At 43.5% G+C, this 27,383-nt stretch overlaps 1 protein-coding gene across 16 annotated transcripts in view; it reads left to right on the top strand.

Moving 5' to 3' along the window:
• The window catches only part of TJP1 (tight junction protein 1), a 607,218-nt gene that overhangs the window by 485,482 nt on the left and 94,353 nt on the right, over positions 1–27,383 (top strand). For all 16 annotated transcript variants that reach the window (XM_069765846.1, XM_069765847.1, XM_069765845.1 and 13 more), the window contains one exon: positions 27,197–27,321. In XM_069765846.1, the coding sequence (XP_069621947.1) occupies positions 27,197–27,321 (125 nt within the window). The remainder of the gene's footprint in view (positions 1–27,196; positions 27,322–27,383) is intronic.

The raw sequence follows: 27,383 nt of genomic DNA, 5'->3' as shown, positions 1-27,383 counted from the left end.
TTACCAAAGTCGCCGTTTTCGCCTGTCAATCAGGCTGGTCAGGTCGGGAGGGCGTGGTGACATCGCTGGTTCTTCCTCAGCTTTACGTTGGTGGCGTAGTGGTGAACAAGCAGCGCGCGATCTGCGCTGTCATCCCTTTCGTCGGTGGGGGCAGCCATCTTCCTGGGGCCGCGCATGCGAAGATCGAGTGCTCTGCTGCACGGGGCTTCAGGAAAATGGCCGCACGATGCCGCGCGTGCGCATTAGAGATCGCGGCGGCCATTTTCCCAAAGCCGAGTTTGCATCTCGGCTTTGGGAAAATGGCCGCCGCGATCTCTAATGCGCACGCGCGGCATCGTGCGGCCATTTTCCTGAAGCCCCGTGCAGCAGAGCACTCGATCTTCGCACGCGCGGCCCCAGGAAGATGGCCGCCCCCACCGACGAAAGGGATGACAGCGCAGATCGCGCGCTGCTTGTTCACCACTACGCCACCAACGTAAAGCTGAGGAAGAACCAGCGATGTCACCACGCCCTCCCGACCTGACCAGCCTGATTGACAGGCGAAAACGGCGACTTTGGTAAGTTATATCTCAGCATAGGTGGGGAATCAGGGTACACTACATACACTATAGGAACACACAGCGCAGGCCCTATTTAACAGTATTTATAGCTCAATCTCAAAAAACGGGGTGACAGGTTCCCTTTAATTGAATGTTTTCGGCATGCTCGGAAAAAAAAAGCTTGAGTTACTGCGGCTACATGTCTCGTGACTGTTTGACAGCTGCAACACATGCACGGGTTGCCTAACAAACACTGGTGTCCTAATTGAGTAACACCTTATCTGAGCATGCTCGCTCATCACTAGTAAAATACTTTTATTCAAGTATGTGATACTCATTCAAACTTGCTGGTGGCAAGTAACAGGTGTGGGTAATATGAAAATCACACCCGAAACCAGATAAAAAAGGGAGAAGTCGCATTGTGTGTCTGCCACACTAAGCATGAAGAGAAGAGAACTGGCTGAGGATTTGAAAACCCAAATTCTTGAAAAATATCAACCTTCTCATGGTTCCAAGACCATCTCCGAGATCTTGATGTCCACAGTGAGCAACATAATCAAGACGTTTACAACCCATGGCACTATAGCTAATGTCCCTGGACGGCAGAGAAAAAAATGATAAAAGGTTGCAATTCAGGATATTCTGGTGGATAAGCAGTCCCACTCAAGTTCCAAAGAAATTAAAGCTGTTCTACGGGCTCAGTGTGCATCAGCACAAACTATCTTTTGACATTTGAGACATTTAAATGAAATGCAATGGCTGGAGACCCAGGAGGACCCCGCTTCTGGCACAGACATATAAAAGCAAGACTGTAGTTTACCAAAATGTACTTGAGTAAGCTGAAATCTTCCTAGGAAAGCATCTGGTGGACAGATGAGACCTAGATAGAGCTTTTTGGTAAAGCACATCATTCTACTGAGGCCTACAAAGAAAAGAAAATCATACCTACAGTCAAATATGGTAGTGGTTGAAATTTGTATTGAGGGTGTTTTGCTGGTCCAAATTTTTTTATTTTTTTTTTGTCAAGAATTGTTTTCAAGGATTTCAGAAAACCTTGGTGCTTAAAGAGGACCTTGTATGTCTGTAAATATTTGTATTTGTGAAAAAATTCAGGATAATCTCTTCTCACAACTTTCCACTGAAGTTTTAAGGCCCCTTCACATTAAGCGACGCTGCAGCGATACCGACAACGATCCGGATCGCTGCAGCGTCGCTGTTTGGACGCTGGAGAGCTGTCACACAGACCGCTCTCCAGCGACCAACGATGCCGGTAACCAGGGTAAACATCGGGTAACTAAGCGCAGGGCCGCGCTTAGTAACCCGATGTTTACCCTGGTTACCATCCTAAAAGTAAAAAAAACAAACAGTACATACTTACCTATCGCTGTCTGTCCTCCAGCGCTGTGCTCTGCACTCCTCCTGCACTGACTGTGAGCACAGCGGCCGGAAAGCAGAGCGGTGACGTCATCGCTCTGCTTTCCGGCTGACCGACGCTCACAGCCAGTACAGGAGGAGTGCAGAGCACAGCGCTGGAGGACAGACAGCGTTAGGTAAGTATGTACTGTTTGTTTTTTTTACTTTTAGGATGGTAACCAGGGTAAACATCGGGTTACTAAGCGCGGCCCTGCGCTTAGTTACCCGATGTTTACCCTGGTTACCAGTGACGACATCGCTGAATCGGTGTCACACACGCCGATTCAGCGATGTCAGCGGGAGATCCAGCGACCAAAGAAAGGTCTGGTCCTCTAGCCCCGACCAGCGACATCACAGCAGGATTCTGATCGCTGCTGTGTGTCAAACTAAACGATATCGCTAGCGAGGACGCTGCAACGTCACGGATTGCTAGCGATATCGTTTAGTGTGAAGGTACCTTTACAGCATTATTTATTTTTCCCCTAATGAGTAGGCTGCTATATAATTGCAAACAAAGGCACACTCTCTCATCCTGTCTATCAGGGCTCACCTGGTGAGATTAATTTGCCTACTTTGGGCGAGCACATGGACCGAAGGTGATGGCACAGCTGACTTTTCCGGTTGGTACAGTGGAAGATCTATTACCAGGGTTGTAGACAAACACAGAAACTGAAGTATAGCCAGCTCATGAATTACTTCAACGTAATGTGAACAAGATCAGAGGAGAGTTGATTATGCTTACTGCATACGTACGGTTAATTGGCAAAGAAGTTGATAGCCGCTGTGTGAAGTGGTGACGTGGATATGATACACTGGTGGAGCAGAGCCACATTGCAGTGTGAACTAGTCCAGAGATGAGTTATGCGTATAATAGTTGGTGGAATGACCACCTCGAATCACATGGGAACTAAAAAACAACCTTTAAGGGTATGTGCACACGTTCCGCATTTTTCACGTGTTTTTTCCGGGTTTTTTCAGACGTTTTCCGCGAAAAAAAAAAAATGCTAAAAAAAAATACATAAGCATCCCATCATTTTTAATGCATTCCGCAATTTTTGTGCACATGCTGCGTTTTTTTCCACGAAAAAAACGCATTGCGGTAAAAAACACAGCATGTTCATTAATTTTGCAGATTTTTCATGTTTTTGCCGCTATATTAATCCTTTGGGAAGCTCCCGAAAAAACGCGGAAAATCCTCAAAAAAACACACAAAAAAAAACCATGTAAATTTTCTGCAGAAAAAGTCCAGTTTTCTTCAGGAAAATTCCTCAGACATTCCTGAATGTGTCCACATAGCCTAAAAAATGCAGCATGTTCTTTAATTTTGTGGATTTTTCGCGTTCTTGCCGCTATATTATTGCATTGGGAAGCTCTGGAAAAAACACGAAAAAAAACGCTTGCGCATTTCCTGCGGAAAAGTCCGGATTTGCTCAGGAAAATTCTGCACACTTTCCTGAACGTGTGCACATAGCCTAATACTCAGACACTCAAGGAAGGTTCACAAGAGCATATACAAAAATTGCTCAGAGTTTCATCCACAAAAGTGGGACAATATTTTTTTTTCTCACTTGTCATCTGTAATGCAGTTGATACTAATAATTTACAGAACCACTTACCGTACATTTTCCTATGTCACAGAATTACAATGAATTTGTGAACGGTTGCTATACTGTGGCTCTATATGGCATCTGATTTTTTTTTTTTTGTGTTTATTTTGTGTGTTGTTGCATAGGCAGGTCTCATCCAATTTATAAAATAAAATGGTTCAAGTTGCAGCTTTTTTTTTTTCGCACCAAACTTCCGTCAGTGAATAAAAACGCTCCTTGGCACTTTTCTTTTCACGGGCAGCACTTGGGAACAAAATAAGGTCATGTGAACAAGCCCATGAAAAATGTCTGGGCCTTAAAAGGCATTGGTTGATGTCATTCAAGTTCACCAGGCAACTTGTGAAACCTGACGTGGAGCACAGCATAGGGCAGTGACCATAGTGTTAGAGCTTGGCCCTGTAGTCGGGACCGTGCGTATCGCTATCCTCTCTGTGGATCCAGCATGTGCTGCTCCGGTTGGCGGCCTTGAAAGTGATGACTGTACTGTGTGGATGTTGTCGGACTACTAAATCCTGTGATTGGCTACAGCAGTCAGGGGACGGGAACGGCTCCAATTTACGAAAACAGGAGCAGAGTAAATATGCCTCAGTGTATTTGACACTAGACCTTGTCCTAGAAGTAATCCTATATTATTCCAAAACACTCTATCGGTGATTACTTTGTATCTCCGTTCATACCGCACCCACACACACAAATGATACACCATTTGAAAGGTAAACTTTACCTTTTCAGCAAGAAAATAGCCAAACAGACCACATATCCACAATGTGATCACAAAATACATATTAAACATTAATTTTCATAAAACTGCAGTAATGAAGAATGACCTGCAGGTGGCACCACACTACCCCAAAGCATAATACCACAAAGCTGAATCAAATCCTTACATTTGCCCTGGGGGCTTTCCAGCTTGCCGAACTCCTTGCCCAGTCGATTTCAGGCAGGTACATATAAAATATTTGCTACATATGTGGAAGTAGAATAAAAGTAAAACTTTACCTGTTTAAGAAGACTTCAGCTTTAAAACTGAAAATATAATAATAGTGTATATATATGTGTATATGTTAAATATATATATGTATATTTAACATATTCCACAGCGCTTTACAGTTTGCACACATTATCATCACTGTCCCCATTGGGGCTCGCAATCTAAATTCCCTAACAGTATGTCTTTTTGGAAAGTGGGAGGAAACCGGAGAACCCGGAGGAAAGCCTTGCAAACCCGGGGAGAACATACAAACTCCTTGCAGATATTGTCCTTGGTGGGATTTGAACCCGGGATCCCAGCGCTGCAAGGCTGCAGTGCTAACCACTGAGCCGCCGTGCTGCCTAAAAGGGACTGGACATGTTCTGAACCATCAGATTTTCCATATTATTGGACAGTCATTGAAAAGTCTATCTTCCTTCTAAGGCTATGTTCACACGTTCCTGATTTCTCTCCTTTTTTTCAGGACTAAAAACCGCAGCTCTTGGCAGAAAACGCAGGTCCTTTTTTTGGTGCGTTTTTTTAATGCAGTTTTCTATGCAGAGTCTGTGTGTTTTCTAGGAAGTTTTTAGGGTTAAAATGGCTGAAAATACCCTACCCCTATTCTAACCTTAGTGGAAAAAAAAAATCTTTATTTTTTTATTGTCCCTACCTATGGGGGTGACAAAGGGGGGGGGGGGGTCATTTACTATTTTTTTTATTTTGATCACTGAGATTATATCTCAGTGATCAAAATGCACTTTGGAACGAATCTGGCGGGCGCACTGCGCATGCGCCCGCCATTTTGGAAGATGGCGGCGCCCAGGGAGAAGACGGACGGACGGACACCGATTGTTGTTTAGTTTCGGGATCAAAGTGGTGGATCCAGATCTTGTCCATGGTCAAAAAACGTGACAAAAAATTTTCCTTGTCTGCTTGGAACTTTTTGAGATTTGCTATTGAAATGTCAACTCGTTTCTTCTTTTGCTCGTCGGTTAACATTTTTGGCACCCAACGCGCGGAGACCTTTCTCATATGCAATTCTTTTGCAAGGATTCTTTGAATACTGCCATATGAGATCCCTGGGACCTCAGCTACATGCCTGATAGTCACTCTTCGATCTGCCAATACAACTTCTTCAACTTTTTTCATGTTTTCTTCATTGAGGGACGTGGATGGGCGTCCTTCACGATGTTCATCTTCCGTCGATGTTCTTCCCAGCTTAAATTCCTTGGCCCAAGGTGCAACTGTGGAATATGGAGGAGAAGAGTCCCCCAATGTTTCCACCAAGTCGCTGTGTATGTCTTTGGTAGTCATTTTTTTCAAGCAGAGGTATGTGATGACAGCTCTGAGCTCGTTTTTTCCATTTTGATGTTCACTCCTCGGCAGTTCATATTTAAATTAATGTAGCTCCCGGGAATCGTGGTCTATTTAAGTGATTTTTTTTCCTGGACTAGTGGGTACCTAAGAGAGAAGAAAACATTTTATTTTAATTTCTGTGTGCAATAGAAATAACCGATTATCATTACTTTTGGATCGCCCCTTGTATATTGCCCAGCCATGTAGTATATTGCCCAGCCATGTAGTATATTGCCCAGCCATGTAGTATATTGCCCAGCCACGTGGTATATTGCCCAGCCACGTGGTATACAGCACAGAGCCACGTGGTATATTGCCCAGCCACGTGGTATATTGCCCAGCCACGTGGTATATTGCCCAGCCACGTGGTATATTGCCCAGCCACGTGGTATATTGCCCAGCCACGTGGTATATTGCCCAGCCACGTGGTATATTGCCCAGCCACGTGGTATATTGCCCAGCCACGTGGTATACAGCACAGAGCCACGTAGTATATTGCACAGTGAAGTAGTATACAGCACAGAGCCATGTAGTATATTGCCCAGTATGTAGTATATTGCCCCGCCAGGTTTCTCACAGGTTAAAAAATAAACATATACTCACCTTTCCGAGGGCCCCTTGTAGTCCACGGCAGCTTCCGGTCCCAGGGTTGGTATGAGCGCAGGACCTGTGATGACGTCACGGTCACATGACCGTGACGTCATGGCAGGTCTTTCTAGCGCAGGCGCGCAGGGCCTGTGGTGAAATCATGGTCACGTGACCGTGACGTCATGGCAGGTCCTTTTCCCATACCATCTTTGCCACCGGAACCTGCAACAGAAGATGGCGGCCGGCGCGAGCGACTACGGAGGGTGAGTATAGCAGGTTTTTTTTTTATTATTATTATTTTTAACATTACATTTTTTACTATTGATGCCGCATAGGCAGCGTCAATAGTAAAAAGTTGGGGACCCACAGGGTTAATAGCGGCGGTAACGGAGTGCGTTACCCGCGGCATAACGCGGTCCGTTACCGCCGGCATTAACCCTGTGTTAGCGGTGACCGGAGGGGAGTATGCGGGCGACAGGCACTGACTGCGGGGAGTAAGGAGTGGCCATTTTCTTCCGGACTGTGCCCGTCGCTGATTGGTCGCGGCAGCCATGACAGGCAGCTGGCGAGACCAATCAGCGAATGAATAACCGTGACAAAAGGACAGACAGAAAGACGGAAGTGACCCTTAGACAATTATATAGTAGATGGTGTAAATACGCTGAGTTATGGGGTCAATTCTCTTTCACCATTTTTACTGTCAAAGTGGCACTGCTGTACTGGGAGCTGCTCCGTTCACATACATAGGGCTGTGTTGCACTTCCTTACACTGCAGATAGATGGCATTGCTGCTGTAGAGGGGAAAACATGCTGCTGCCCTTTGATGCTGTTCTTTTGCAAGGTCCTGACAATCAGACCCCTTCTGATCAGTAAGTAATATACCATTATGTTTAATGTTGGGGGATCTCCTTTAGGCTGGAGTCACACACAACGTATAACAAATCGGTTTGTTTTACACGGATGAGAATCGCAGAAATGTTCCCTGAACAGTGATTCGTATGTCATCTGCATGCATCTCTGTGTTCATCTCCATTAAATACATTTACATTTGACAAGCTTATTTTTCCTGAAATTGCCTGCGCCCCCGACAACCACTTTGTGAAAATTTTGCACCAAGGCCAGCTAGTTAAGTTTAATGCTACATCTTCCAAAAGAACCTGCTGCCTGATCCATGGGGATGTATCAGAAGCTGATGGCTTGATGTCACCCAGGTGCATTAGACTGTGAAACGCTTTGGAGAAAAACATACTGTAAGAGTCGCTGAGGACCGAGCCGTACAGGAAACTAGTGTCCAAGTACATGGCTGATCTAATGCAGCCAGTGCCGGCTGCCCGTGTATCAGGGGACATCTATCAGCTGTCAGGTTCCCTGAGTGCTGCCATTCTGTTACAGGGGCCTGTCAGCACTGATTGGACTGAGTACAACGCAATTTCAATTCAGTAATTTGTAGGAGGATTAACAGAGGAAAGTCACAATGAGGAGTTCTAGGAAAGATGCTCCAAAACTTTTTAATTCTGGGTGATACAAATATATTCTGGAACAGATATGTCAGCGGAGGTGACAGTATTAATTCTATTATGTGATTTTAATAAAAGCATGCACAGTGGCATTAATTTGTACTGTAGTGGATGACCGGGAGAGAGCTTGTATGATATTATAGCTAATGAATATCGATGGCCCTGATGTTGAATATGTTCTTTACTAGAGCAGAATCACTCACATCGTCCCTCGTCTCTGGATTTATAGTGCAGCGTCTTGTGAATAATTCAGTAGGATATTTTTGAATTAGTTTTCCTAGACAAACACGACTTCTTTACACATCAGTACATCATCTGTTGTGTAGTAACAACGCCGTGTATTTATCCATCACCGATTTATTTAAGATCCAGATGGACCAAGTAAAAAAAATTTTTTTTGCTTTTTTTGCTTTTTTTTTAAACCAGCAAATATACACTGATCAGCAGAACACTAAACCCCCTGGTCCATGCTGCACAATGCTGCATAAAATGTATTGAGAGGACTGTCTCAGTGGGTGTGAAATAGAACTAATGCAACTTGCTATTGAAATCCGCAGGTATACATGAGTTCTGGAAGTGGAATCTGCTGGTTTGCTGTAGCAAGGAGTGGACTGAAGAGCTGTTTTCACGTTCACTTATGCATTCACTACATCATAGACCCACTCCTAGCTTTGGCAAAACAAATTGCACCAAAAACGGTTATGCTGGGTTAGAGGAACAGAATAATTGAACTCCAGAGGGTATATTTCCACATTCAGGAAACACTGCGTTTTTGACGCTGCGTTGAGCCGCAGCGTCAAACACGCAGTGTCCAGATGTTAGGCTAGGTTCACATTACGTTATGTGAACCCGTTAAACGGACTACGTTACACTGCGGCATAACACGGTGTAAAGTAGTCCATTAACGCCGCCATTGCTTGTAATGGCGAACGCATCGCTAGCGCACGCCCACATTGGGCGTGAGCTAGCGATGTGCCGTCATTTGAGTGACGGACCTCGAATGCTGCTTGCAGCATTCGCGGTCCGTTCCTCGCTAGCGCAGATCGGACATCTGCGCTAGCGGGATCGGCAAACGCGATCCCTTTTGGGACATTGCGTTAGCGCAGTCCGTATCGCTATGCGCTAAGCGGACTGCCCTAACGCAATGTGAACCTAGCCTTACAGCATAGTCGAGGGAATTTCATGAAATCCCGTCTCCACTATTAATTAAAAGACGCATGCGGCAGGCCCACGAAAACGCACATGCGGCGCATCTTTTAAGAACGCAGCATGTCCTTACATTGCAGAAACAACGCAAGGACAACGCAGGTGACCTGCCAGTGACCTATGGTGCAGATTTGGTCAGGATTTTACCTGCATAAAATCCTGACCGAATCCTGAAGCAATCCTGAACGTGGACACATACCCTAAAAGAGTCGGATCAGTCTTGTGACCGGCACCAGAACAACTTCAATAACTATAATGTGGTCTGCTTGGTTTCTGCGGTTGTCATTTTTAACAGAAAAAATGAGTACAACATGATGGAACTGGTAATGGAGACTTCGATACAAGGCATGAACATATGAATACATGAAACTTTGTCATGTATCCTAGTACCAGGTTTTTTTTTATACCTCCTGGCCATCTTTTTAGATCATCTGTTCACTAATTTCACCTTCTGGCTGCTCTTTTATATATCCATGAACATGTTTGACCTTTTTATAATGATCTTTTTTTGTCTTTGTGTTATATTTGCACATTGTTGTTTGATGAACATCCCCAGTGAAGCTTGTCTGGTGGAGTGTGTCCTGATAACTGAGACAAAAGATGAATTCCTTTACTCACCCACACCAATAAATGAGAGGTTCAGATATTGCACTGGTCTGATATAAGAAGCGGGGACTTTCCACACCATGCCAACACAGTGCTGACTTCATGCTCCAATAGTTGGAATTGAAGATTGCCTCCATCTCTTCCATTTAACCCTTTACTCCGTGCATCCCTTATTCGACTGTAGAGTCAGAATAATCAAGACAGTTGGGACCCAATTCATTTTTGCATTTGCGCTTATTTTTCAGACCTTAAGGTACCGTCACACTAGACGATATCGCTAGCGATCCGTGACGTTGCAGCGTCCTGGCTAGCGATATCGTCCAGTGTGACAGGCAGCAGCGATCAGGCCCCTGCTGTGCTGTCGCTGGTCGGGGAAGAAAGTCCAGAACTTTATTTCGTCGCTGGACTCCCCGCAGACATCGCTGAATCGGCGTGTGTGACACCGATTCAGCGATGTCTTCACTGGTAACCAGGGTAAACATCGGGTAACTAAGCGCAGGGCCGCGCTTAGTAATCCGATGTTTACCCTGGTTACCATCCTAAAAGTAAAAAAAAAACAAACAGTACATACTTACCTACAGCTGTCTGTCCTCCAGCGCTGTGCTCTGCTCTCCTCCTGTACTGGCTGTGAGCGTCGGTCAGCCGGAAAGCAGAGCGGTGACGTCACCGCTCTGCTTTCCGGCCGCTGTGCTCACACAGACAGTACAGGAGGAGAGCAGAGCACAGCGCTGGAGGACAGACGGCTGTAGGTAAGTATGTACTGTTTGTTTTTTTTACTTTTAGGATGGTAACCAGGGTAAACATCGGGTTACTAAGCGCGGCCCTGCGCTTAGTTACCCAATGTTTACCCTGGTTACCGGCATCGTTGGTCGCTGGAGAGCGGTCTGTGTGACAGCTCTCCAGCGACCAAACAGTGACGCTGCAGCGATCCGGATCGTTGTCGGTATCGCTGCAGCGTCGCTAAGTGTGACGATACCTTAACTCCGCTTTTTTGTATTGGGACATTATTTTTAAGATGTTTCTATTGTGAAAACTATTTTTGTCTTTTTCATCTGTTATTTTTCTTGTCCTGTTCGCTCATCTATTTTCAGTGTAAGGTCGGGGTCACACTAGCGTTGAATACAGACGAGTGCTATGTGAGAAAACTTAGCATAGTACTCGGACCACTGTTAACCCCTTCACCCCCGGAGCTTTTTCCGTTTTTTTCGCTTCCCTCCTTCCCAGAGCCATAACTTTTTTTTTTTTTTTTCCGTCAATATGGCCATGTGAGGGCTTATTTTTTGCGGGACGAGATGTACTTTTGAACAACACCATTGGATTTACCATGCCGTGTAACAGAAAACGGGAAAAAAATTCCAAGTGTGATGAAATTGCAAAAAACGTGCAATCTCACACTTGTTTTTGTTTGGCTTTTTTGCTAGGTTCACCAAATGCTAAAACTAACCTGCCATTATGATTCTCCAGGTCATTACGAGTTCAGACACCTAACATGTCTAGGTTATTTTTTATCTAAGTGGTGAAAATAAATTCCAAAGTTTGCTAAAAAAAAAAAAAACAAAAACAAAAAAATGGCGCGATTTTCCGATACCCGTAGCATCTCCAATCTTCGTGATCTGGGGTCAGGTGAAGGCTTATTTTTTGCGTGCCGAGCTGGCGTTTTTAATGATACCATTTTGGTGCAGATACGTTCTTTCGATCGCCCGTTATTGCATTTTAATGCAATGTCGCGGCGACCAAAAAAACATAATTTTGGCATTTTGATTTTTTCTCTCACTACGCCATTTAGCGGTCAGGTTAATCCTTTGTTTTTGATAGATCGGGCGATTCTGAACGTGGTGATACCAAATATGTGTATGTTTGATTTTTTTTTTTTTAATTGTTTTGTTTTGATTGGGGCAAAAGGGGGGTGATTTGAACTTTTATATATTTTTTATTTTTTTTTTATATTTTTATACACTTTTTTTTTTAATTTTGGCATGCTTCAATAGCCTCCATAGGAGGCTAGAAGCATGCACTACACGATCGCCTCCGCTACATAGAGGTGAAGTACAGATCACCTCTATGTAGCAGAAAGGCAGGTGTACTTTGCTTTGATCACCACCTGTGGTCGGCGTTCAATCGGCCATCGACAACCATAGAGGTGTCAAGGAGACTTCTGGTTGTTATGGCAATGCACCGCTGACCCCCGATCATGTGACGGGGGTCAGCGGTGCGAGCACTTCCGGCCGGGAGCGCTAGTTAAATGCCGCTGTCAGCGCTTGATGGCGGTATTTAACTAGTTAATGGGCGCGGGCGGATCGCGATTCCGCTCGCGCTCATTGCGCGCACATGTCAGCATGCAGCATGTCAATCCTTTCAATGTTTTTGCTGTAGATTTCACCCATACTAATGAGTATGGGGAAAAGCTGCACCAAAAACTCAAGTGTAATAACTCAACAAAAACACTCGTTTTTCCTGAAAAGAGATACAGAAATGCTGCAGAAATTTCTGCACCAAAAAATGAGTGCACACACGCTAACCCAGACAGGCCCTATGATACGCAATACGTTCCCTCTGCTTCCAGTACTGCAACTGATAAGTTTGGGGCATTAACCCTCTTGGAGCATTTGGATGTTGGGCAGTATTGCTGTTTGTTACTTTATACCGTTTTAAGCTTTTGGAAAAATACAATTCTGTAAAAAGGTCCCAAGAAACCTCAAAGGGTTGTATACCAAAACATGACTGCTTTCTTCCAAAAACCATGCTACAGATCAGCTGTAATGATATTGATGGTCTGTTACAATACCACACTCATCCTCATTTTCAATCAGTGTAAACTTACATTATTAAGACTTACCGTATATACTCGAGTATAAGCCGACCCCCCCCCCCCTAATTTTGCAACAAAAAACTGGGAAAACTTATTGACTCGAGTATAAGCCTAGGGTGGAAAATGCAGCAGCTACCAGTAAATGTCAAAAATAAAAATAGATATCAATAAAAGTGAAATTGAGACATCAGTAGGTTAAGTGTTTTTTGAATATCTATATTGAATCAGGAGCCCCATATAATGCTCCATACTGTTCATTATGGCCCCATAAGATGCTCCATACAAAATAGGCCCCATATAATGCTCCATACAGTTAATTATGGCCCCATAAGATGCTCCATATACAAATATGCCCCATATAATGCTCCATGCAGTTCATTATGGCCCCACATAATGCTCCATGCAGTTCTTTATGGCCCCGTAGATGCCCCATATAATGCTCCATGCAGTTCTTTATGGCCCCATAGATGCCCCATATAATGCTCCATGCAGTTATGGCCCCATATAATGCTCCATGCAGTTATGGCCCCATAGATGCCCCATATAATGCTCCATGCAGTTATGGCCCCATAGATGCTCCATATAATGCTCCATGCAGTTATGGCCCCATAGATGCTCCATATAATGCTCCATGCAGTTATGGCCCCATAGCTGCTCCATATAATGCTCCATGCAGTTATGGCCCCATAGATGCTCCATATAATGCTCCATGCAGTTATGGCCCCATAGATGCTCCATGCAGTTATGGCCCCATAGATGCTCCATATAATGCTCCATGCAGTTATGGCCCCATAGATGCTCCATATAATGCTCCATGCAGTTATGGCCCCATATAATGCTCCATGCAGTTCTTTATGGCCCCATAGACGCTCCATATAGCATTGTGCCACATGTAATGCTGCTGCTGCACTAAAAAGAAAAAAATGACATACTCACCTCTCGTCGCTGCCCGCTGTTCCTCAGCGTCCCATCTTTCCGCACTGACTGTTCAGGCAGAGGGCGGCGCGCACACTAATACGTCATCGCGCACACTAATACGTCATCGCGCCCTCTGACCTGAACAGTCACTGCAGAGGACGTGGAAGACGAGGCGACGGTGGAACAAGGGAAGGTGAATATGACACACTCACCTGCTCCCGGCGCTACTGACGCGGTCCCCGCACGTCTTTGGGAGCGGCAGCTTCTTCCTGTAGTGAGCGGTCATGTGGCACCGCTCATTACAGTAATGAATATGCAGCTCCACCTCTATGGGAGTGGAGTCCATATTCATAACTTTAATGAGCGGTACCAGTGACCGCTGAACAGGGGAAGAAGCTGCCGCGCCCGAAGACCGTGGGACATGCGGGGACCGCGCCGGGAGCAGGTGAGTATTTGACAGGCGTCGTATCCCCCCCCCCCCCCCGCCTTCCATGACTCGAGTATAAGCCGAGAGGGGCACTTTCAGCCCATTTTTGGGGGCTGAAAATCTCGGCTTATACTTGAGTATATACGGCAAGTCATTAAACCTAATTGCATACCTTCTGTTCTTTGGTTTACTTTGCACCAGCAAATTTAGCAAAATTTTTGGCCACAATGTAATGTCTCATTAGTATGAGCCAACAGTAGTCCATGAAAAGGAATCTTAATAGATCTAAATCAAACCCCAATTCCAAAAAGTAGTTGGGACAAGGTCATGTCTGTCATTGTGTAGAATCTTCTTCTTCTCTTTACAACAGTCTGTAAACGTCTGGGAGTGAGGAGACAAAACTCTGGAGTTTTAGGAGAGGAATGTTGTCCCATTCTTGTCTAATGTAGGATTCTCGCTGCCCCACATTCTTGGGTCTTTGCCGTATTTTTCGTTTCATATTTTGCCAAGTGTTTTCTATTGGTGAAAGGTCTAGACTACAGACGGCCAGTTCATCACTCATACTCTTCTTCTGAGAAGCCATGTTGTTGTGATGGATGCAGCATATACCGTATATACTCGAGTATAAGCCGAGATTTTCAGCCCAAAAAAATGGGCTGAAAGTGCCCCTCTCGGCTTAAACTCGAGTCATGGAAGGTGGGGGGATCTGTGGGTGAGGGGGAGCATCGACTGTCACATACTCACCTGCTTCTGACGCGGTCCCTGCGTGTCCCATGGTCTCCAGCACCTTATTCCTCTGTTCAGCGGTCACGTGGTACCGCTCATTAAAGTAAGTATGGACTCCACTTTTATAGGCGTGGAGCCGCATATTCATTACTGTAATGAGCGGTACAAGTGACCGCTCATTACAGGAAGAAGCTGCGGGTGCCGGAGACCATCTGCCAGGGACCGCGCCAAGAGCAAGTGAGTATTAAATATTCACTTGTCCCTCGTTCCAGCGTCGGTACTGCTTCGTCTTGCGTGTCCTCTGCAGTGACTGTTCAGGTCAGAGGGCGCGATGATGTATTAGTGTGCGCTGCCCTCTGCCTGAACAGTCAGTGGAGAGAGACGGTACACTGAGGAGCAGTAACAAGAGTATGTAATTTTTTTTTTTTATTGCAGCATTATATGGGGCACATTGTTATATGGAGCATCTATGGGGCCATACTGAACTGTATGGAGCATTATATGGGGCATATTTGTATATGGAGCATCTATGGGGCGATAATGAACTGTATGGAGCATTATATGGGGCATCTATGGGGCCCATCATGAACTGTATGGGGCATTATATGGGGCTCCTGATTCAATATGGATATTCAAAAACACTTAACCTGTTGATGTCTCAATTAATTTTATTTTTATTGGTATCTATTTTTTTTTTACATTTACCGGTAGCTGCTGCATTTCCCACCCTAGGCTTATACTCGAGTCATTAAGTTTTCCCAGATTTTTGTGGCAAAATTAGCGGGGTCGGCTTATATTCGAGTATATACGGTAGTTTAGCAATGTTCTGCTAAAATATATAATGTCTTCCCTGAAATACACTGTCTGAATGGGAGTGTATGCTGTTCTAAAACCTCTTTATAATGCTCAGCATTGATAGTGCCTTTAGAGATGTGTAATCCGCTCATGCCATAGGCACTAATGCTGCCCCAGACTATCAGAGATGCAGGGTTTTGAATGGTGCGCTTATAAGAAGCTGGATGGTCCCTCTCCGCTCTGCTTCAGTGCTCTCTACAAAGAATTTTGTATTTTGATTAATCTGAACACAGAACAGTTTTATACTTTGCCTCTGTCTGTTTTAAATTGGCTTTGGCCCAAAGAAGATGATGGCGTTTCTGGATTGTGTGGATATGTGGATTTTTATTTGCATGCTAGAGCATTCGCTTTCATTTTTGGATTGTACCACACACTTTGATGCCTGGAAGTCTCCCTCAGCCCATGCAGTAATTAGCACGATAGTCATGCCTGTGTTTTATGCACTTCCACCTGAGAACCTATATATCACGAGCATCCAATATTGACTGTTGACCTTGTGCACATGAACTTCTCCAGAATATTCCACCATCGTTTCATCAAAAGATTTTTACATTGATGAACATTTTTCTGTAATTTTTCCACAATATTAGATGTAGTTTTTCAGATTGGTGAACTTCTGACCATCTTTGTTTGAGAGTCTCTGCCTCTCTTAACAAGTTCTTTTTATACCCTTCCATGTGCCGTATTTGAAAAGGGACCCTCCAGCTGTTTTTCATCAGTACCACTTTTCAATCACATTGTAAACTCTATCCCAACTTTTTTGAGATGTGTGGCTGCCATCAATTTCTAAATAAGTTTTTAATTTTTTTTCAAATAAAATAGTAAAATGCCTAACATTCATCTTCTTATCTGTGCTCTGTTGTGAATAAAATGTGTTTCTGGAGATTTCCAAATCATTGCATTCATTGTTTTCTTTACATTTTTACAGTGTCCCAACTTTTTTGGACTTATGGTTGTACGATTTAACACCAACACTGGTTACTTGGATCCTAAAATTTCTCCAGATTTACGGGAGAAATGTTATTGTTCTTTCATTTCTTAGTAAATGGATTATTCAAGTCTTTATCGGATATGATCCTTTCAAAATACTCTCTTTCGGTGATTCCTTTGTATCTCTGTTCATACTGCACCCACACACACAAATGATACACCATTGCCCCCTTCAGCAAGAAAATGGCCAAACTAACCACACATCCACAATGTGATCACAACATAGATTTTAAATATTAATTTTCCCAAAACTGCAGTAAGGAAAAATGACCTTCAGGTGGCACCACACTACCCCAAAGCACAATACCACAAGGCTGAAACAAATCCTAACATTTGCCTTGGTGGCTTTCCAGCTTGGGCTTCTTTCACACTAGTCCGTCGCTCCGTACCGATGGACAGTGTGATTGATTTTACAACGCATCCGCTGCCCATTGTGAGTTCCAGGGAGGAGGGGCGGAGTTTCGGCCACGCATGTGCGGTCGAAAATGGCGGACCCGACGCACAAAAAAATGTTACATTAAATGTTTTTGTGCGTCGTGGCCACCAAAAACACGATGCATCCGTTGCACGACGGATGCGACGTGTGGCAATACGTCGTTAATGCAAGTCTATGGAGAAAAATGCATCCTGCGGGCAACTTTGCAGGATGCGTTATTTTTTTCTCTCCAAAACGACGCATTGCGACGTCCGTCACACGACGCTAGTGTGAAAGTAGCCTAGCCGAACTTTTTGCCCAGCCGATTTCAGGCAGGTACATATAAAATATTTGCAACATATGCGGAAGTAGAATAAAAGTAAAACTTTACCTGTTTAAGACTTCAGCTTTAAAACTGAAGATATAAATGATTGCAGCCTAAAAGGGACTGGACAGGTTCTGAACCATCAGATTTTCCATATTATTGGACAGTCATTGAAAAGTCTATCTTCCTTCTAAGGTTGCAGCTTATTGGTGACCTGGAGTCACCTCTGGTTCCAAGTAAAAAACTGCAGCAGCTCAGACTGTACATTGTTTCCCGATGGGAGTGATTGGTGGAAGAAACCTTGCAAAAATTGAAGAAAAAAATCCAACCACTGTCAGTGGCTCTGCTGTACAGGGAGCTGCTCCGTTCATACATAGGGATGTGTTGCTGCTGTAGAGGGGAAAAAAATGCTGCTGCCCTTTGATGCTGTTCTTTTGCAAGGTCCTGACAATGAGACCCCTTCTGATCAGTAAGTAAAATACCATTATGTTTAATGTTGGGGGAGTTCCTTTAGGCTGGAGTCACACACAACGTATAACAAATCGGTTTGTTTTACACCGACGACAATCGCAGAAATGTTCCCTGAACAGTGATTCGTATGCCATCCGTGTGCAGAGAGAGGATGCGATTTTTCTCGCATGTAAGCATCCGAGTGACATCCGTATGGCGAGATTAATCTCGCCGGCTTGCAACAAAATGGACATCTAATGGATCCCCGCTTAAATATTCGTGAAAGAAAACAACCAATGGGCGAAAATTTCGCACTGGCCAACTAGTATAAAATAAAAAACAAATGTTTCTTACCTGATAAATCTTTTACTTCTGCAGCTTTATTACCTATGGTTTCCATCAATTTTTGTATATTTTCTTGGAAAAATGAAGTTACATAGATTGGCTGCATTGGTCAAGTTAATCGCTGGCCTCATCAGCCTAATAAATAATAATAATCTTTATTTTTATATAGCGCTAACATATTCCGCAGCGCTTTACAGTTTGCACACATTATCATCACTGTCCCCGATCTTGGTTCTAAAATTAGAGATTCAAGCTTCAGGAGGCTAATTTGCATATTCCAGGTGCCTTCTGGGAGAAGCGAAGTCTCCCTAAGCTAGAAGATCGTTGGGTACAGCCGGGACCAGCTGCTTCGAAAGCATCACCAAACCAGGGATTCAAGCTTCAGGAGGCTAATTTGCATATTCCAGGTGCCTTCTGGGAGAAGCGAAGTCTCCCTAAGCTAGAAGATCGTTGGGTACAGCCGGGACCAGCTGCTTCGAAAGCATCGCCAAACCAGGGATTCAAGCTTCAGGAGGCTAATTTGCATATTCCAGGTGCCTTCTGGGAGAAGCGAAGTCTCCCTAAGCTAGAAGATCGTTGGGTACAGCCGGGACCAGCTGCTTCGAAAGCATCACCAAACCAGGGATTCAAGCTTCAGGAGGCTAATTTGCATATTCCAGGTGCCTTCTGGGAGAAGCGAAGTCTCCCTAAGCTAGAAGATCGTTGGGTACAGCCGGGACCAGCTGCTTCGAAAGCATCACCAAACCGCGCGCCGTAATTTTGCCTGTAGGACATTATTGCAAGAGAGCTTGGCTGAGTAGATTACACAAGAAGGAAAACACACAGCAAGTCAGCAGGATCTAGGAGCAACATGGCAGATGTGACAACCTACATGGTGAGCTGCAGCATGTGCTACATGTTCACAGATCGACCAGAAGAAGAATCCAATTTCACCTGTCAGAAGTGTAGACTAGTGGCCCTTTTAGAAGAAAAGGTGCGGGGTCTGGAAGAAAGAATAGCAACTTTGAAACTCATCAAAGAGAATGAAGACTTTCTAGACAGAACAGAAGCATCTCTACTGGTCACAGAAGGTGCAAAAAGTGTCAGAGAACCTCCAAAAGCAGATGAGTGGAAGCATGTGACCAAAAGAAGCAAGAAGACCATGGAGAAATCGCCAACCACACAACTGAAGAACCGATATCAAATCTTTGTAGAGGATGAAGATGGCACACCTAAGAATGAAGCAATACCAGCAAGCAAAAAAGAAAAGGGCACACAGCAACAAGTGACAGCAAAAAGTACAGCCAAGAAGCAACGAAGAGTGGTGGTGGTGGGAGACTCACTACTGAGAGGCACCGAAGCAGCCATCTGCAGACCGGACATAACTGCAAGAGAAGTATGCTGCCTTCCAGGTGCGATGATCAAGGATGTGACCGATAGGATACCAAAGCTCTTCAGCTCCAAGGACGTCCACCCATTTCTTCTGATACATGTTGGCACCAATGACACGGCAAGGAAGGACCTACCGACAATCTGCAAGGACTTTGAAGAGTTGGGGAAGAAAGTAAAGGAACTGGATGCACAGGTAGTTTTTTCTTCTATCCTTCCAGTAGACGGGCATGGCACCAGGAGATGGAACAGGATCCTTGATGCAAACAACTGGCTAAGACGATGGTGCAGACAACAAGGATTTGGATTCCTGGACCACGGTGTGAATTACTGGTATGATGGACTCCTCGCCAGAGACGGACTACACCTCAACAAACCTGGGAAACACACATTCGCCAGAAGACTCGCTACACTCATCAGGAGGGCGTTAAACTAGAAGAAGAGGGGACGGGAAGAAAAACATTAGACTCGAACAAAGACGACCCAGGAAAACATACTCAGAAGGGAGGTAAGAACATTTCTAAAACAATCCACAGTGAGGAGATTGGAACAAAACAAAATCCTCTAAACTGCATGCTCGCAAACGCCAGAAGCCTGACAAACAAGATGGAAGAACTAGAAGCAGAAATATCTACAGGTAACTTTGACATAGTGGGAATAACCGAGACATGGTTAGATGAAAGCTATGACTGGGCAGTTAACTTACAGGGTTACAGTCTGTTTAGAAAGGATCGTAAAAATCGGAGAGGAGGAGGGGTTTGTCTCTATGTAAAGTCTTGTCTAAAGTCCACTTCAAGGGAGGATATTAGCGAAGGGAATGAGGATGTCGAGTCCATATGGGTTGAAATTCATGGAGGGAAAAATGGTAACAAAATTCTCATTGGGGTCTGTTACAAACCCCCAAATATAACAGAAAGCATGGAAAGTCTACTTCTAAAGCAGATAGATGAAGCTGCAACCCATAATGAGGTCCTGGTTATGGGGGACTTTAACTACCCGGATATTAACTGGGAAACAGAAACCTGTGAAACCCATAAAGGCAACAGGTTTCTGCTAATAACCAAGAAAAATTATCTTTCACAATTGGTGCAGAATCCAACCAGAGGAGCAGCACTTTTAGACCTAATACTATCTAATAGACCTGACAGAATAACAAATCTGCAGGTGGTTGGGCATTTAGGAAATAGCGACCACAATATTGTGCAGTTTCACCTGTCTTTCACTAGGGGGACTTGTCAGGGAGTCACAAAAACATTGAACTTTAGGAAGGCAAAGTTTGAACAGCTTAGAGATGCCCTTAATCTGGTAGACTGGGACAATATCCTCAGAAATGAGAATACAGATAATAAATGGGAAATGTTTAAGAACATCCTAAATAAGCAGTGTAAGCGGTTTATACCTTGTGGGAATAAAAGGACTAGAAATAGGAAAAACCCAATGTGGCTAAACAAAGAAGTAAGACAGGCAATTAACAGTAAAAAGAAAGCATTTGCACTACTAAAGCAGGATGGCACCATTGAAGCTCTAAAAAACTATAGGGAGAAAAATACTTTATCTAAAAAACTAATTAAAGCTGCCAAAAAGGAAACAGAGAAGCACATTGCTAAGGAGAGTAAAACTAATCCCAAACTGTTCTTCAACTATATCAATAGTAAAAGAATAAAAACTGAAAATGTAGGCCCCTTAAAAAATAGTGAGGAAAGAATGGTTGTAGATGACGAGGAAAAAGCTAACATATTAAACACCTTCTTCTCCACGGTATTCACGGTGGAAAATGAAATGCTAGGTGAAATCCCAAGAAACAATGAAAACCCTATATTAAGGGTCACCAATCTAACCCAAGAAGAGGTGCGAAACCGGCTAAATAAGATTAAAATAGATAAATCTCCGGGTCCGGATGGCATACACCCACGAGTACTAAGAGAACTAAGTAATGTAATAGATAAACCATTATTTCTTATTTTTAGTGACTCTATAGCGACAGGGTCTGTTCCGCAGGACTGGCGCATAGCAAATGTGGTGCCAATATTCAAAAAGGGCTCTAAAAGTGAACCTGGAAATTATAGGCCAGTAAGTCTAACCTCTATTGTTGGTAAAATATTTGAAGGGTTTCTGAGGGATGTTATTCTGGATTATCTCAATGAGAATAACTGTTTAACTCCATATCAGCATGGGTTTATGAGAAATCGCTCCTGTCAAACCAATCTAATCAGTTTTTATGAAGAGGTAAGCTATAGGCTGGACCACGGTGAGTCATTGGACGTGGTATATCTCGATTTTTCCAAAGCGTTTGATACCGTGCCACACAAGAGGTTGGTACACAAAATGAGAATGCTTGGTCTGGGGGAAAATGTGTGTAAATGGGTTAGTAACTGGCTTAGTGATAGAAAGCAGAGGGTGGTTATAAATGGTATAGTCTCTAACTGGGTCGCTGTGACCAGTGGGGTACCGCAGGGGTCAGTATTGGGACCTGTTCTCTTCAACATATTCATTAATGATCTGGTAGAAGGTTTACACAGTAAAATATCGATATTTGCAGATGATACAAAACTATGTAAAGCAGTTAATACAAGAGAAGATAGTATTCTGCTACAGATGGATCTGGATAAGTTGGAAACTTGGGCTGAAAGGTGGCAGATGAGGTTTAACAATGATAAATGTAAGGTTATACACATGGGAAGAGGGAATCAATATCACCATTACACACTGAACGGGAAACCACTGGGTAAATCTGACAGGGAGAAGGACTTGGGGATCCTAGTTAATGATAAACTTACCTGGAGCAGCCAGTGCCAGGCAGCAGCTGCCAAGGCAAACAGGATCATGGGGTGCATTAAAAGAGGTCTGGATACACATGATGAGAGCATTATACTGCCTCTGTACAAATCCCTAGTTAGACCGCACATGGAGTACTGTGTCCAGTTTTGGGCACCGGTGCTCAGGAAGGATATAATGGAACTAGAGAGAGTACAAAGGAGGGCAACAAAATTAATAAAGGGGATGGGAGAACTACAATACCCAGATAGATTAGCGAAATTAGGATTATTTAGTCTAGAAAAAAGACGACTGAGGGGCGATCTAATAACCATGTATAAGTATATAAGGGGACAATACAAATATCTCGCTGAGGATCTGTTTATACCAAGGAAGGTGACGGGCACAAGGGGGCATTCTTTGCGTCTGGAGGAGAGAAGGTTTTTCCACCAACATAGAAGAGGATTCTTTACTGTTAGGGCAGTGAGAATCTGGAATTGCTTGCCTGAGGAGGTGGTGATGGCGAACTCAGTCGAGGGGTTCAAGAGAGGCCTGGATGTCTTCCTGGAGCAGAACAATATTGTATCATACAATTATTAGGTTCTGTAGAAGGACGTAGATCTGGGTATTTATTATGATGGAATATAGGCTGAACTGGATGGACAAATGTCTTTTTTCGGCCTTACTAACTATGTTACTATGTTAGGTTGCCCCTTTCAACAAACTTTTGACTATAAGCTCTGTTATGAATAAGAAAAACAAACTTAAGATTTACTTACCATGAGCGGCTGAGCTAGGCGATTGGCTGCAGCGCTGTCTGTGATGTCTCCACTGCAGTCCTATGTGTGACAGGTGGTAGCAGGTGTTTGTGGCTCTCTTCTGCTGGGTTACATAATGTAAAGAATTCGCAGGAATTCCATCACTCCAATTTTAGTAGCTGTATGTTTCACAAACTTAGACCCTTCTTATAAGGCCGGAGTCACACTACAGCGAGATACGGCCGAGTCTCACTGGTTAAAACCAAGCTCTGGCACCGGCACTCCGGAGCGTGCGGCTCAATGTATTGCTGTGCGGCTGCACGCTCCGCTCCGGAGTGCCGGTGCCAGAGCTTACTCGTAACCAGCGAGACTTGCCCGTTTCTCGCTGTGTGTGATCCCGGCCTAAGGGGTATTCTTAAGGTTGAAAGTTCTCTTCTCCATGGGAGAGGGGGTGACTAACTGATTACTGTGGGGGCAACTGCTGAGACCGTCACTGGTCCTCAGACCTGGGATCCTGGATAGTCCTGTGTGAAGGAAGTGGTGGTCCATCGTACACAATATTGCTATTCATTATTATGGGTGGGCTGCAGCGCTCGACTATCTCTGGTGGTCCCATGCAGAATGAACTGAGCAGCAGTGCGAATGATCAACGTCTGATCTATACACACATTTGGCTTTTTAAGACCTTATTCTCGGCATTGGTGGGGTCTCAGCGGTCCGACCCTGAGCAATCTGTAATTTATCACTAATTCTTTAAGATCTGGGATAACTTCCAAACTTGAGACTAACCCTTAACTATTGGATTTTTTTTTTTTTGCTCGTATCCTTCAAAATCTCGGTTCTGGCTTTGTTCACCTCCTACATCCAGTGTCCCTGAGATCGGGGATTCTAGTCTGTAGTATTGTAATGCATTGATCATCTGTTCACTGAAACGCACTTTGCAGGTAATGGTTTTGTGGGCTTAGCGCTGCATTGACTACACATCACACTGTGCATTATTCTGACCATCAAAGAACAGCGGATATCAGAAGATCTGATGCAAGTGGGAATAATAGATCCCATCTTTTTGAATCTCTGTTGCGGACCTTTTTTGTCTCAATGGTTACAGGCACCAAAGCCAATGTGTATTCTGATCCTTTAGATCAGGGATCCCCAACCTGTGGCTTGCAGCGACCCACCAGCTTGGTGCGTTAGGTTTAGTAGACCACTATGAATAGAAGATGTTCAGATGGTGACGGTGAGCAGCCGTGCACAGAAGAGCGGATCTGGATGCATGTGTGCAGGTGGAGAATAGGAGGATACTGCCAGTTAGAGGGGTGTGTAGCTGGGTGCGATACTGTGGGGGATGTATTTGACCCATAGGGGTACAGTGTGAATCCTAGGATGTAAGGGAGGGTGTGTGCGCAAGGTTTCATTGTGATTTCTGTGGGGAAGCTTTGGCTTATTGGGACTGTGGGGCTCTTGGTGTCACTATGGCGTAGGTGGGAGGGGTCCCACCAAATGTGTCTCTCGACAGAAGAAAAGTTTAGGACCACTGTTTCAAATCATAACCTAACCCCAGTGAGCAGCTGTTAGAGCTGCCGGTTGGCGCACGTGTTCATTGTAGCGATGCTGCAAAGCAGAAGTACTATTGCACAGCACCCACTGATGTTGACAAATAGGCATGTCCCTTTGATACACATTCTGATGTGATTTTTATTTTTTTTTCTGTGTGGCTGGGGACTGTCACTGCTTGTTGAGTGGGGTTCTGCCTATGAATGAGGTTTGAGCCTACTACTGATATGTGACTACTGTGGAAGTTTGGGAGGCTGCCATGAAACAAAAAGTTCACACACATTGTGCTTGGTACCTGTGCATGTGAGAAATACAAGCAAAAGACCAGATTAAAGTATGGTAAATATTCTACTGCAAGGCTCCAATCAACTAAAGTGCTGCCAACAGAGTGTTTATTTTTTTTTAATTATTGGAGACTGCAAATTTCTGACCCCATCTGTGTGATTATTGCATTTGAAGAATTAAATGTGTGAAAAATAAATGTTGAATACAGATGTTGGAGATATTAACCCTGTTAATGACCGCCAATACGTTTTTTTACTGACCTGAGATATAAGAGAATAGCATCCCCATACAGGTGACAATCCCGCATCAGCCACAATCCGTGTTTGCACCGTCCATATCTCTAACCACTTAGATGCTGCTGTCAATAATGACTATATAATGTAAATGGTTAACAGAGTGTGGGGCTTCCCATTTATCCCATCGGCAACCTGAGATCATGATTGTGTGGTCCTGATGCTTGCCACGGCAGTTCACAGCCAAATAGCGGCTTTAGAGTCTGGCGGCTGTAGTAACATGTTCAGAAGTTTTAGGTGGTAAAAATACACTTTTTCATTCCTGTTATGCCACTTTGCATTAATTCCTGAAAAGCTCCTGATGGGTTAATAAACTACCCGACAGCAGTTTTCAATATGTCGAGGGGGTGCCTTTTTTAAAATGGTATCACTTTGGGGGTTTTTCCAATATATATATATATATATATATATATATATATATATATATATATATATATATATATATATATATATATAGGACCCCCAAAGTCACTTCAAACCTGCGTAGGTCCCTAAAAAAAAAAAAAAAAAAAATTTATAAATTTCTTTGGATAAATTACTGCTACATTTTTAAACCTCCTAAAATGCTAATAAAATAACATTTTACAAAGGATGCTGATGTAAAGCAGGCATGTGGGAAATGTTATGTATTAATGTTTTGCTATGGGATGACTATCAGGATTAAAGGAATGTTTATTAAGTTTTAAAATTGCTATTTTTTTTTTTAGTTTTGTCAAATTTCTGATATTTTTTATAAATGCAAAACATATTGACATTATCATAAAGTATAATGTGTCACGAAAAAAGTCACAAAATTACTGGGATTTGTTGAAGTATTCGAGTTATCACATAAAGTGACTTAAAAAATCTGGCCCAGTCATTAAGGGGTTACATTTATTTTATTTTAAAGAGTCAGTTTTATTTGTGCAAATACATTGACTTGATGTTATTTGGAAGTAGTGTACTGGGCCAGCATGAAAGGGTCAGGGAGGTGACCATTCTCTATCCCGAATAAACCAACTTTATAGCTTGGAAAAGCAATGTACCTAAAAACTGAATTTATACTGCTTTTTAATTATGGATCCTATCTCTATAAAATCTATGGTACCAATTCCTCATTAAATCTGCAGTGGTTTTTGGTGAGTTTCATTTGTTTATCATTTGCTAATTCTATCTTGAATTTGTGACTTTTTTTGTTCCCATTGTGTATGGATCTTAGGGTTTTTTGGGATGTTTGTGGCTGTTTCACAATTTGCAACATTTTGATTCTCCCTCCTATTTTTTTTTTTTTGCACAGTTTTTGACATGGTGCAACTTTTTGCTCTAAAAAGTCACAGGAAAAGGTTAATATAAAAATGTAATACTATTTTTAACTTTGTACCAAATTAATGAACTGTTTGAAGACTGTCACAAAAAAACAACAAATACCACAAGACAAAAAAAAAAGGAACTTAAAGAGCATTCCCATCTCAAAGATCCTATCCCAATATGTAGTAGTTATAAGAATATTATGATTAGTATTATTATTACTAGCAAATTCTTCCAATTAGAAATGTAGTATAGTTTTTCTGATTCGCTATGGGGTGGAGCCGCATATTCATGACTGCAGTGGGCGGCACCACGTGACCGCTCATACAGGAGAAGGTGCGGAGCGGAGAGGACGCTGCGAGGGAGCCGGGTGAGTATTTTATTAACGGCGGGCGCACAGGGGGTGGGGACAGGGATCTTTATTTTAAACACGAAAAAAAAAAAAAGAATTTTTCGTATCTTCTCTCCAGCAAACGCTGCTGGAGAGAAGAACTAGTAGTTGGCTCTCAAGCCTTGGAGTAGGACAACAGGTATAAAAAGTATCATGTGAACAAAATACAACTTGCCTTATAATTCTGCACACAGTGTATACAGCAGGTTTTTCATTCTGAAATTGCTTGTTGCAAATCTGTTGCGTTTTACGATAGGCGCAATGTGGATGAGATTTCCTGAAAGCTCGCCCAGTCTGCAGTAAAGAAATCTCTTCCGCATAAAACCGATGGTGTTGATCTGTAATTTAAAGCATGTGTGAGTGAAAAGGTCTGAATCTCCTTCTTTTTCTTATTTTCTATCCTGTATTGTAAATGAACTCAATGTGTACATCTTCTTTTCCCAGGCTCCAGGATTTGGATTTGGGATCGCAATATCTGGCGGCAGAGATAACCCCCATTTTCAGAGTGGAGAAACGTCTATTGTCATCTCTGATGTTCTGAAAGGAGGGCCTGCAGAAGGCTTACTGCAGTAAGTGTCTCCTCTGATGATATAGTGGATCATCCTACCTTGGCTAGTTTATTTACTGAGCA

This window comes from Ranitomeya imitator, chromosome 4 (assembly GCF_032444005.1).
Source record: "Ranitomeya imitator isolate aRanImi1 chromosome 4, aRanImi1.pri, whole genome shotgun sequence".
Classification (NCBI taxonomy): Eukaryota; Metazoa; Chordata; class Amphibia; order Anura; family Dendrobatidae; genus Ranitomeya; species Ranitomeya imitator.
This window is presented reverse-complemented; position numbering and strand designations above follow the sequence as displayed.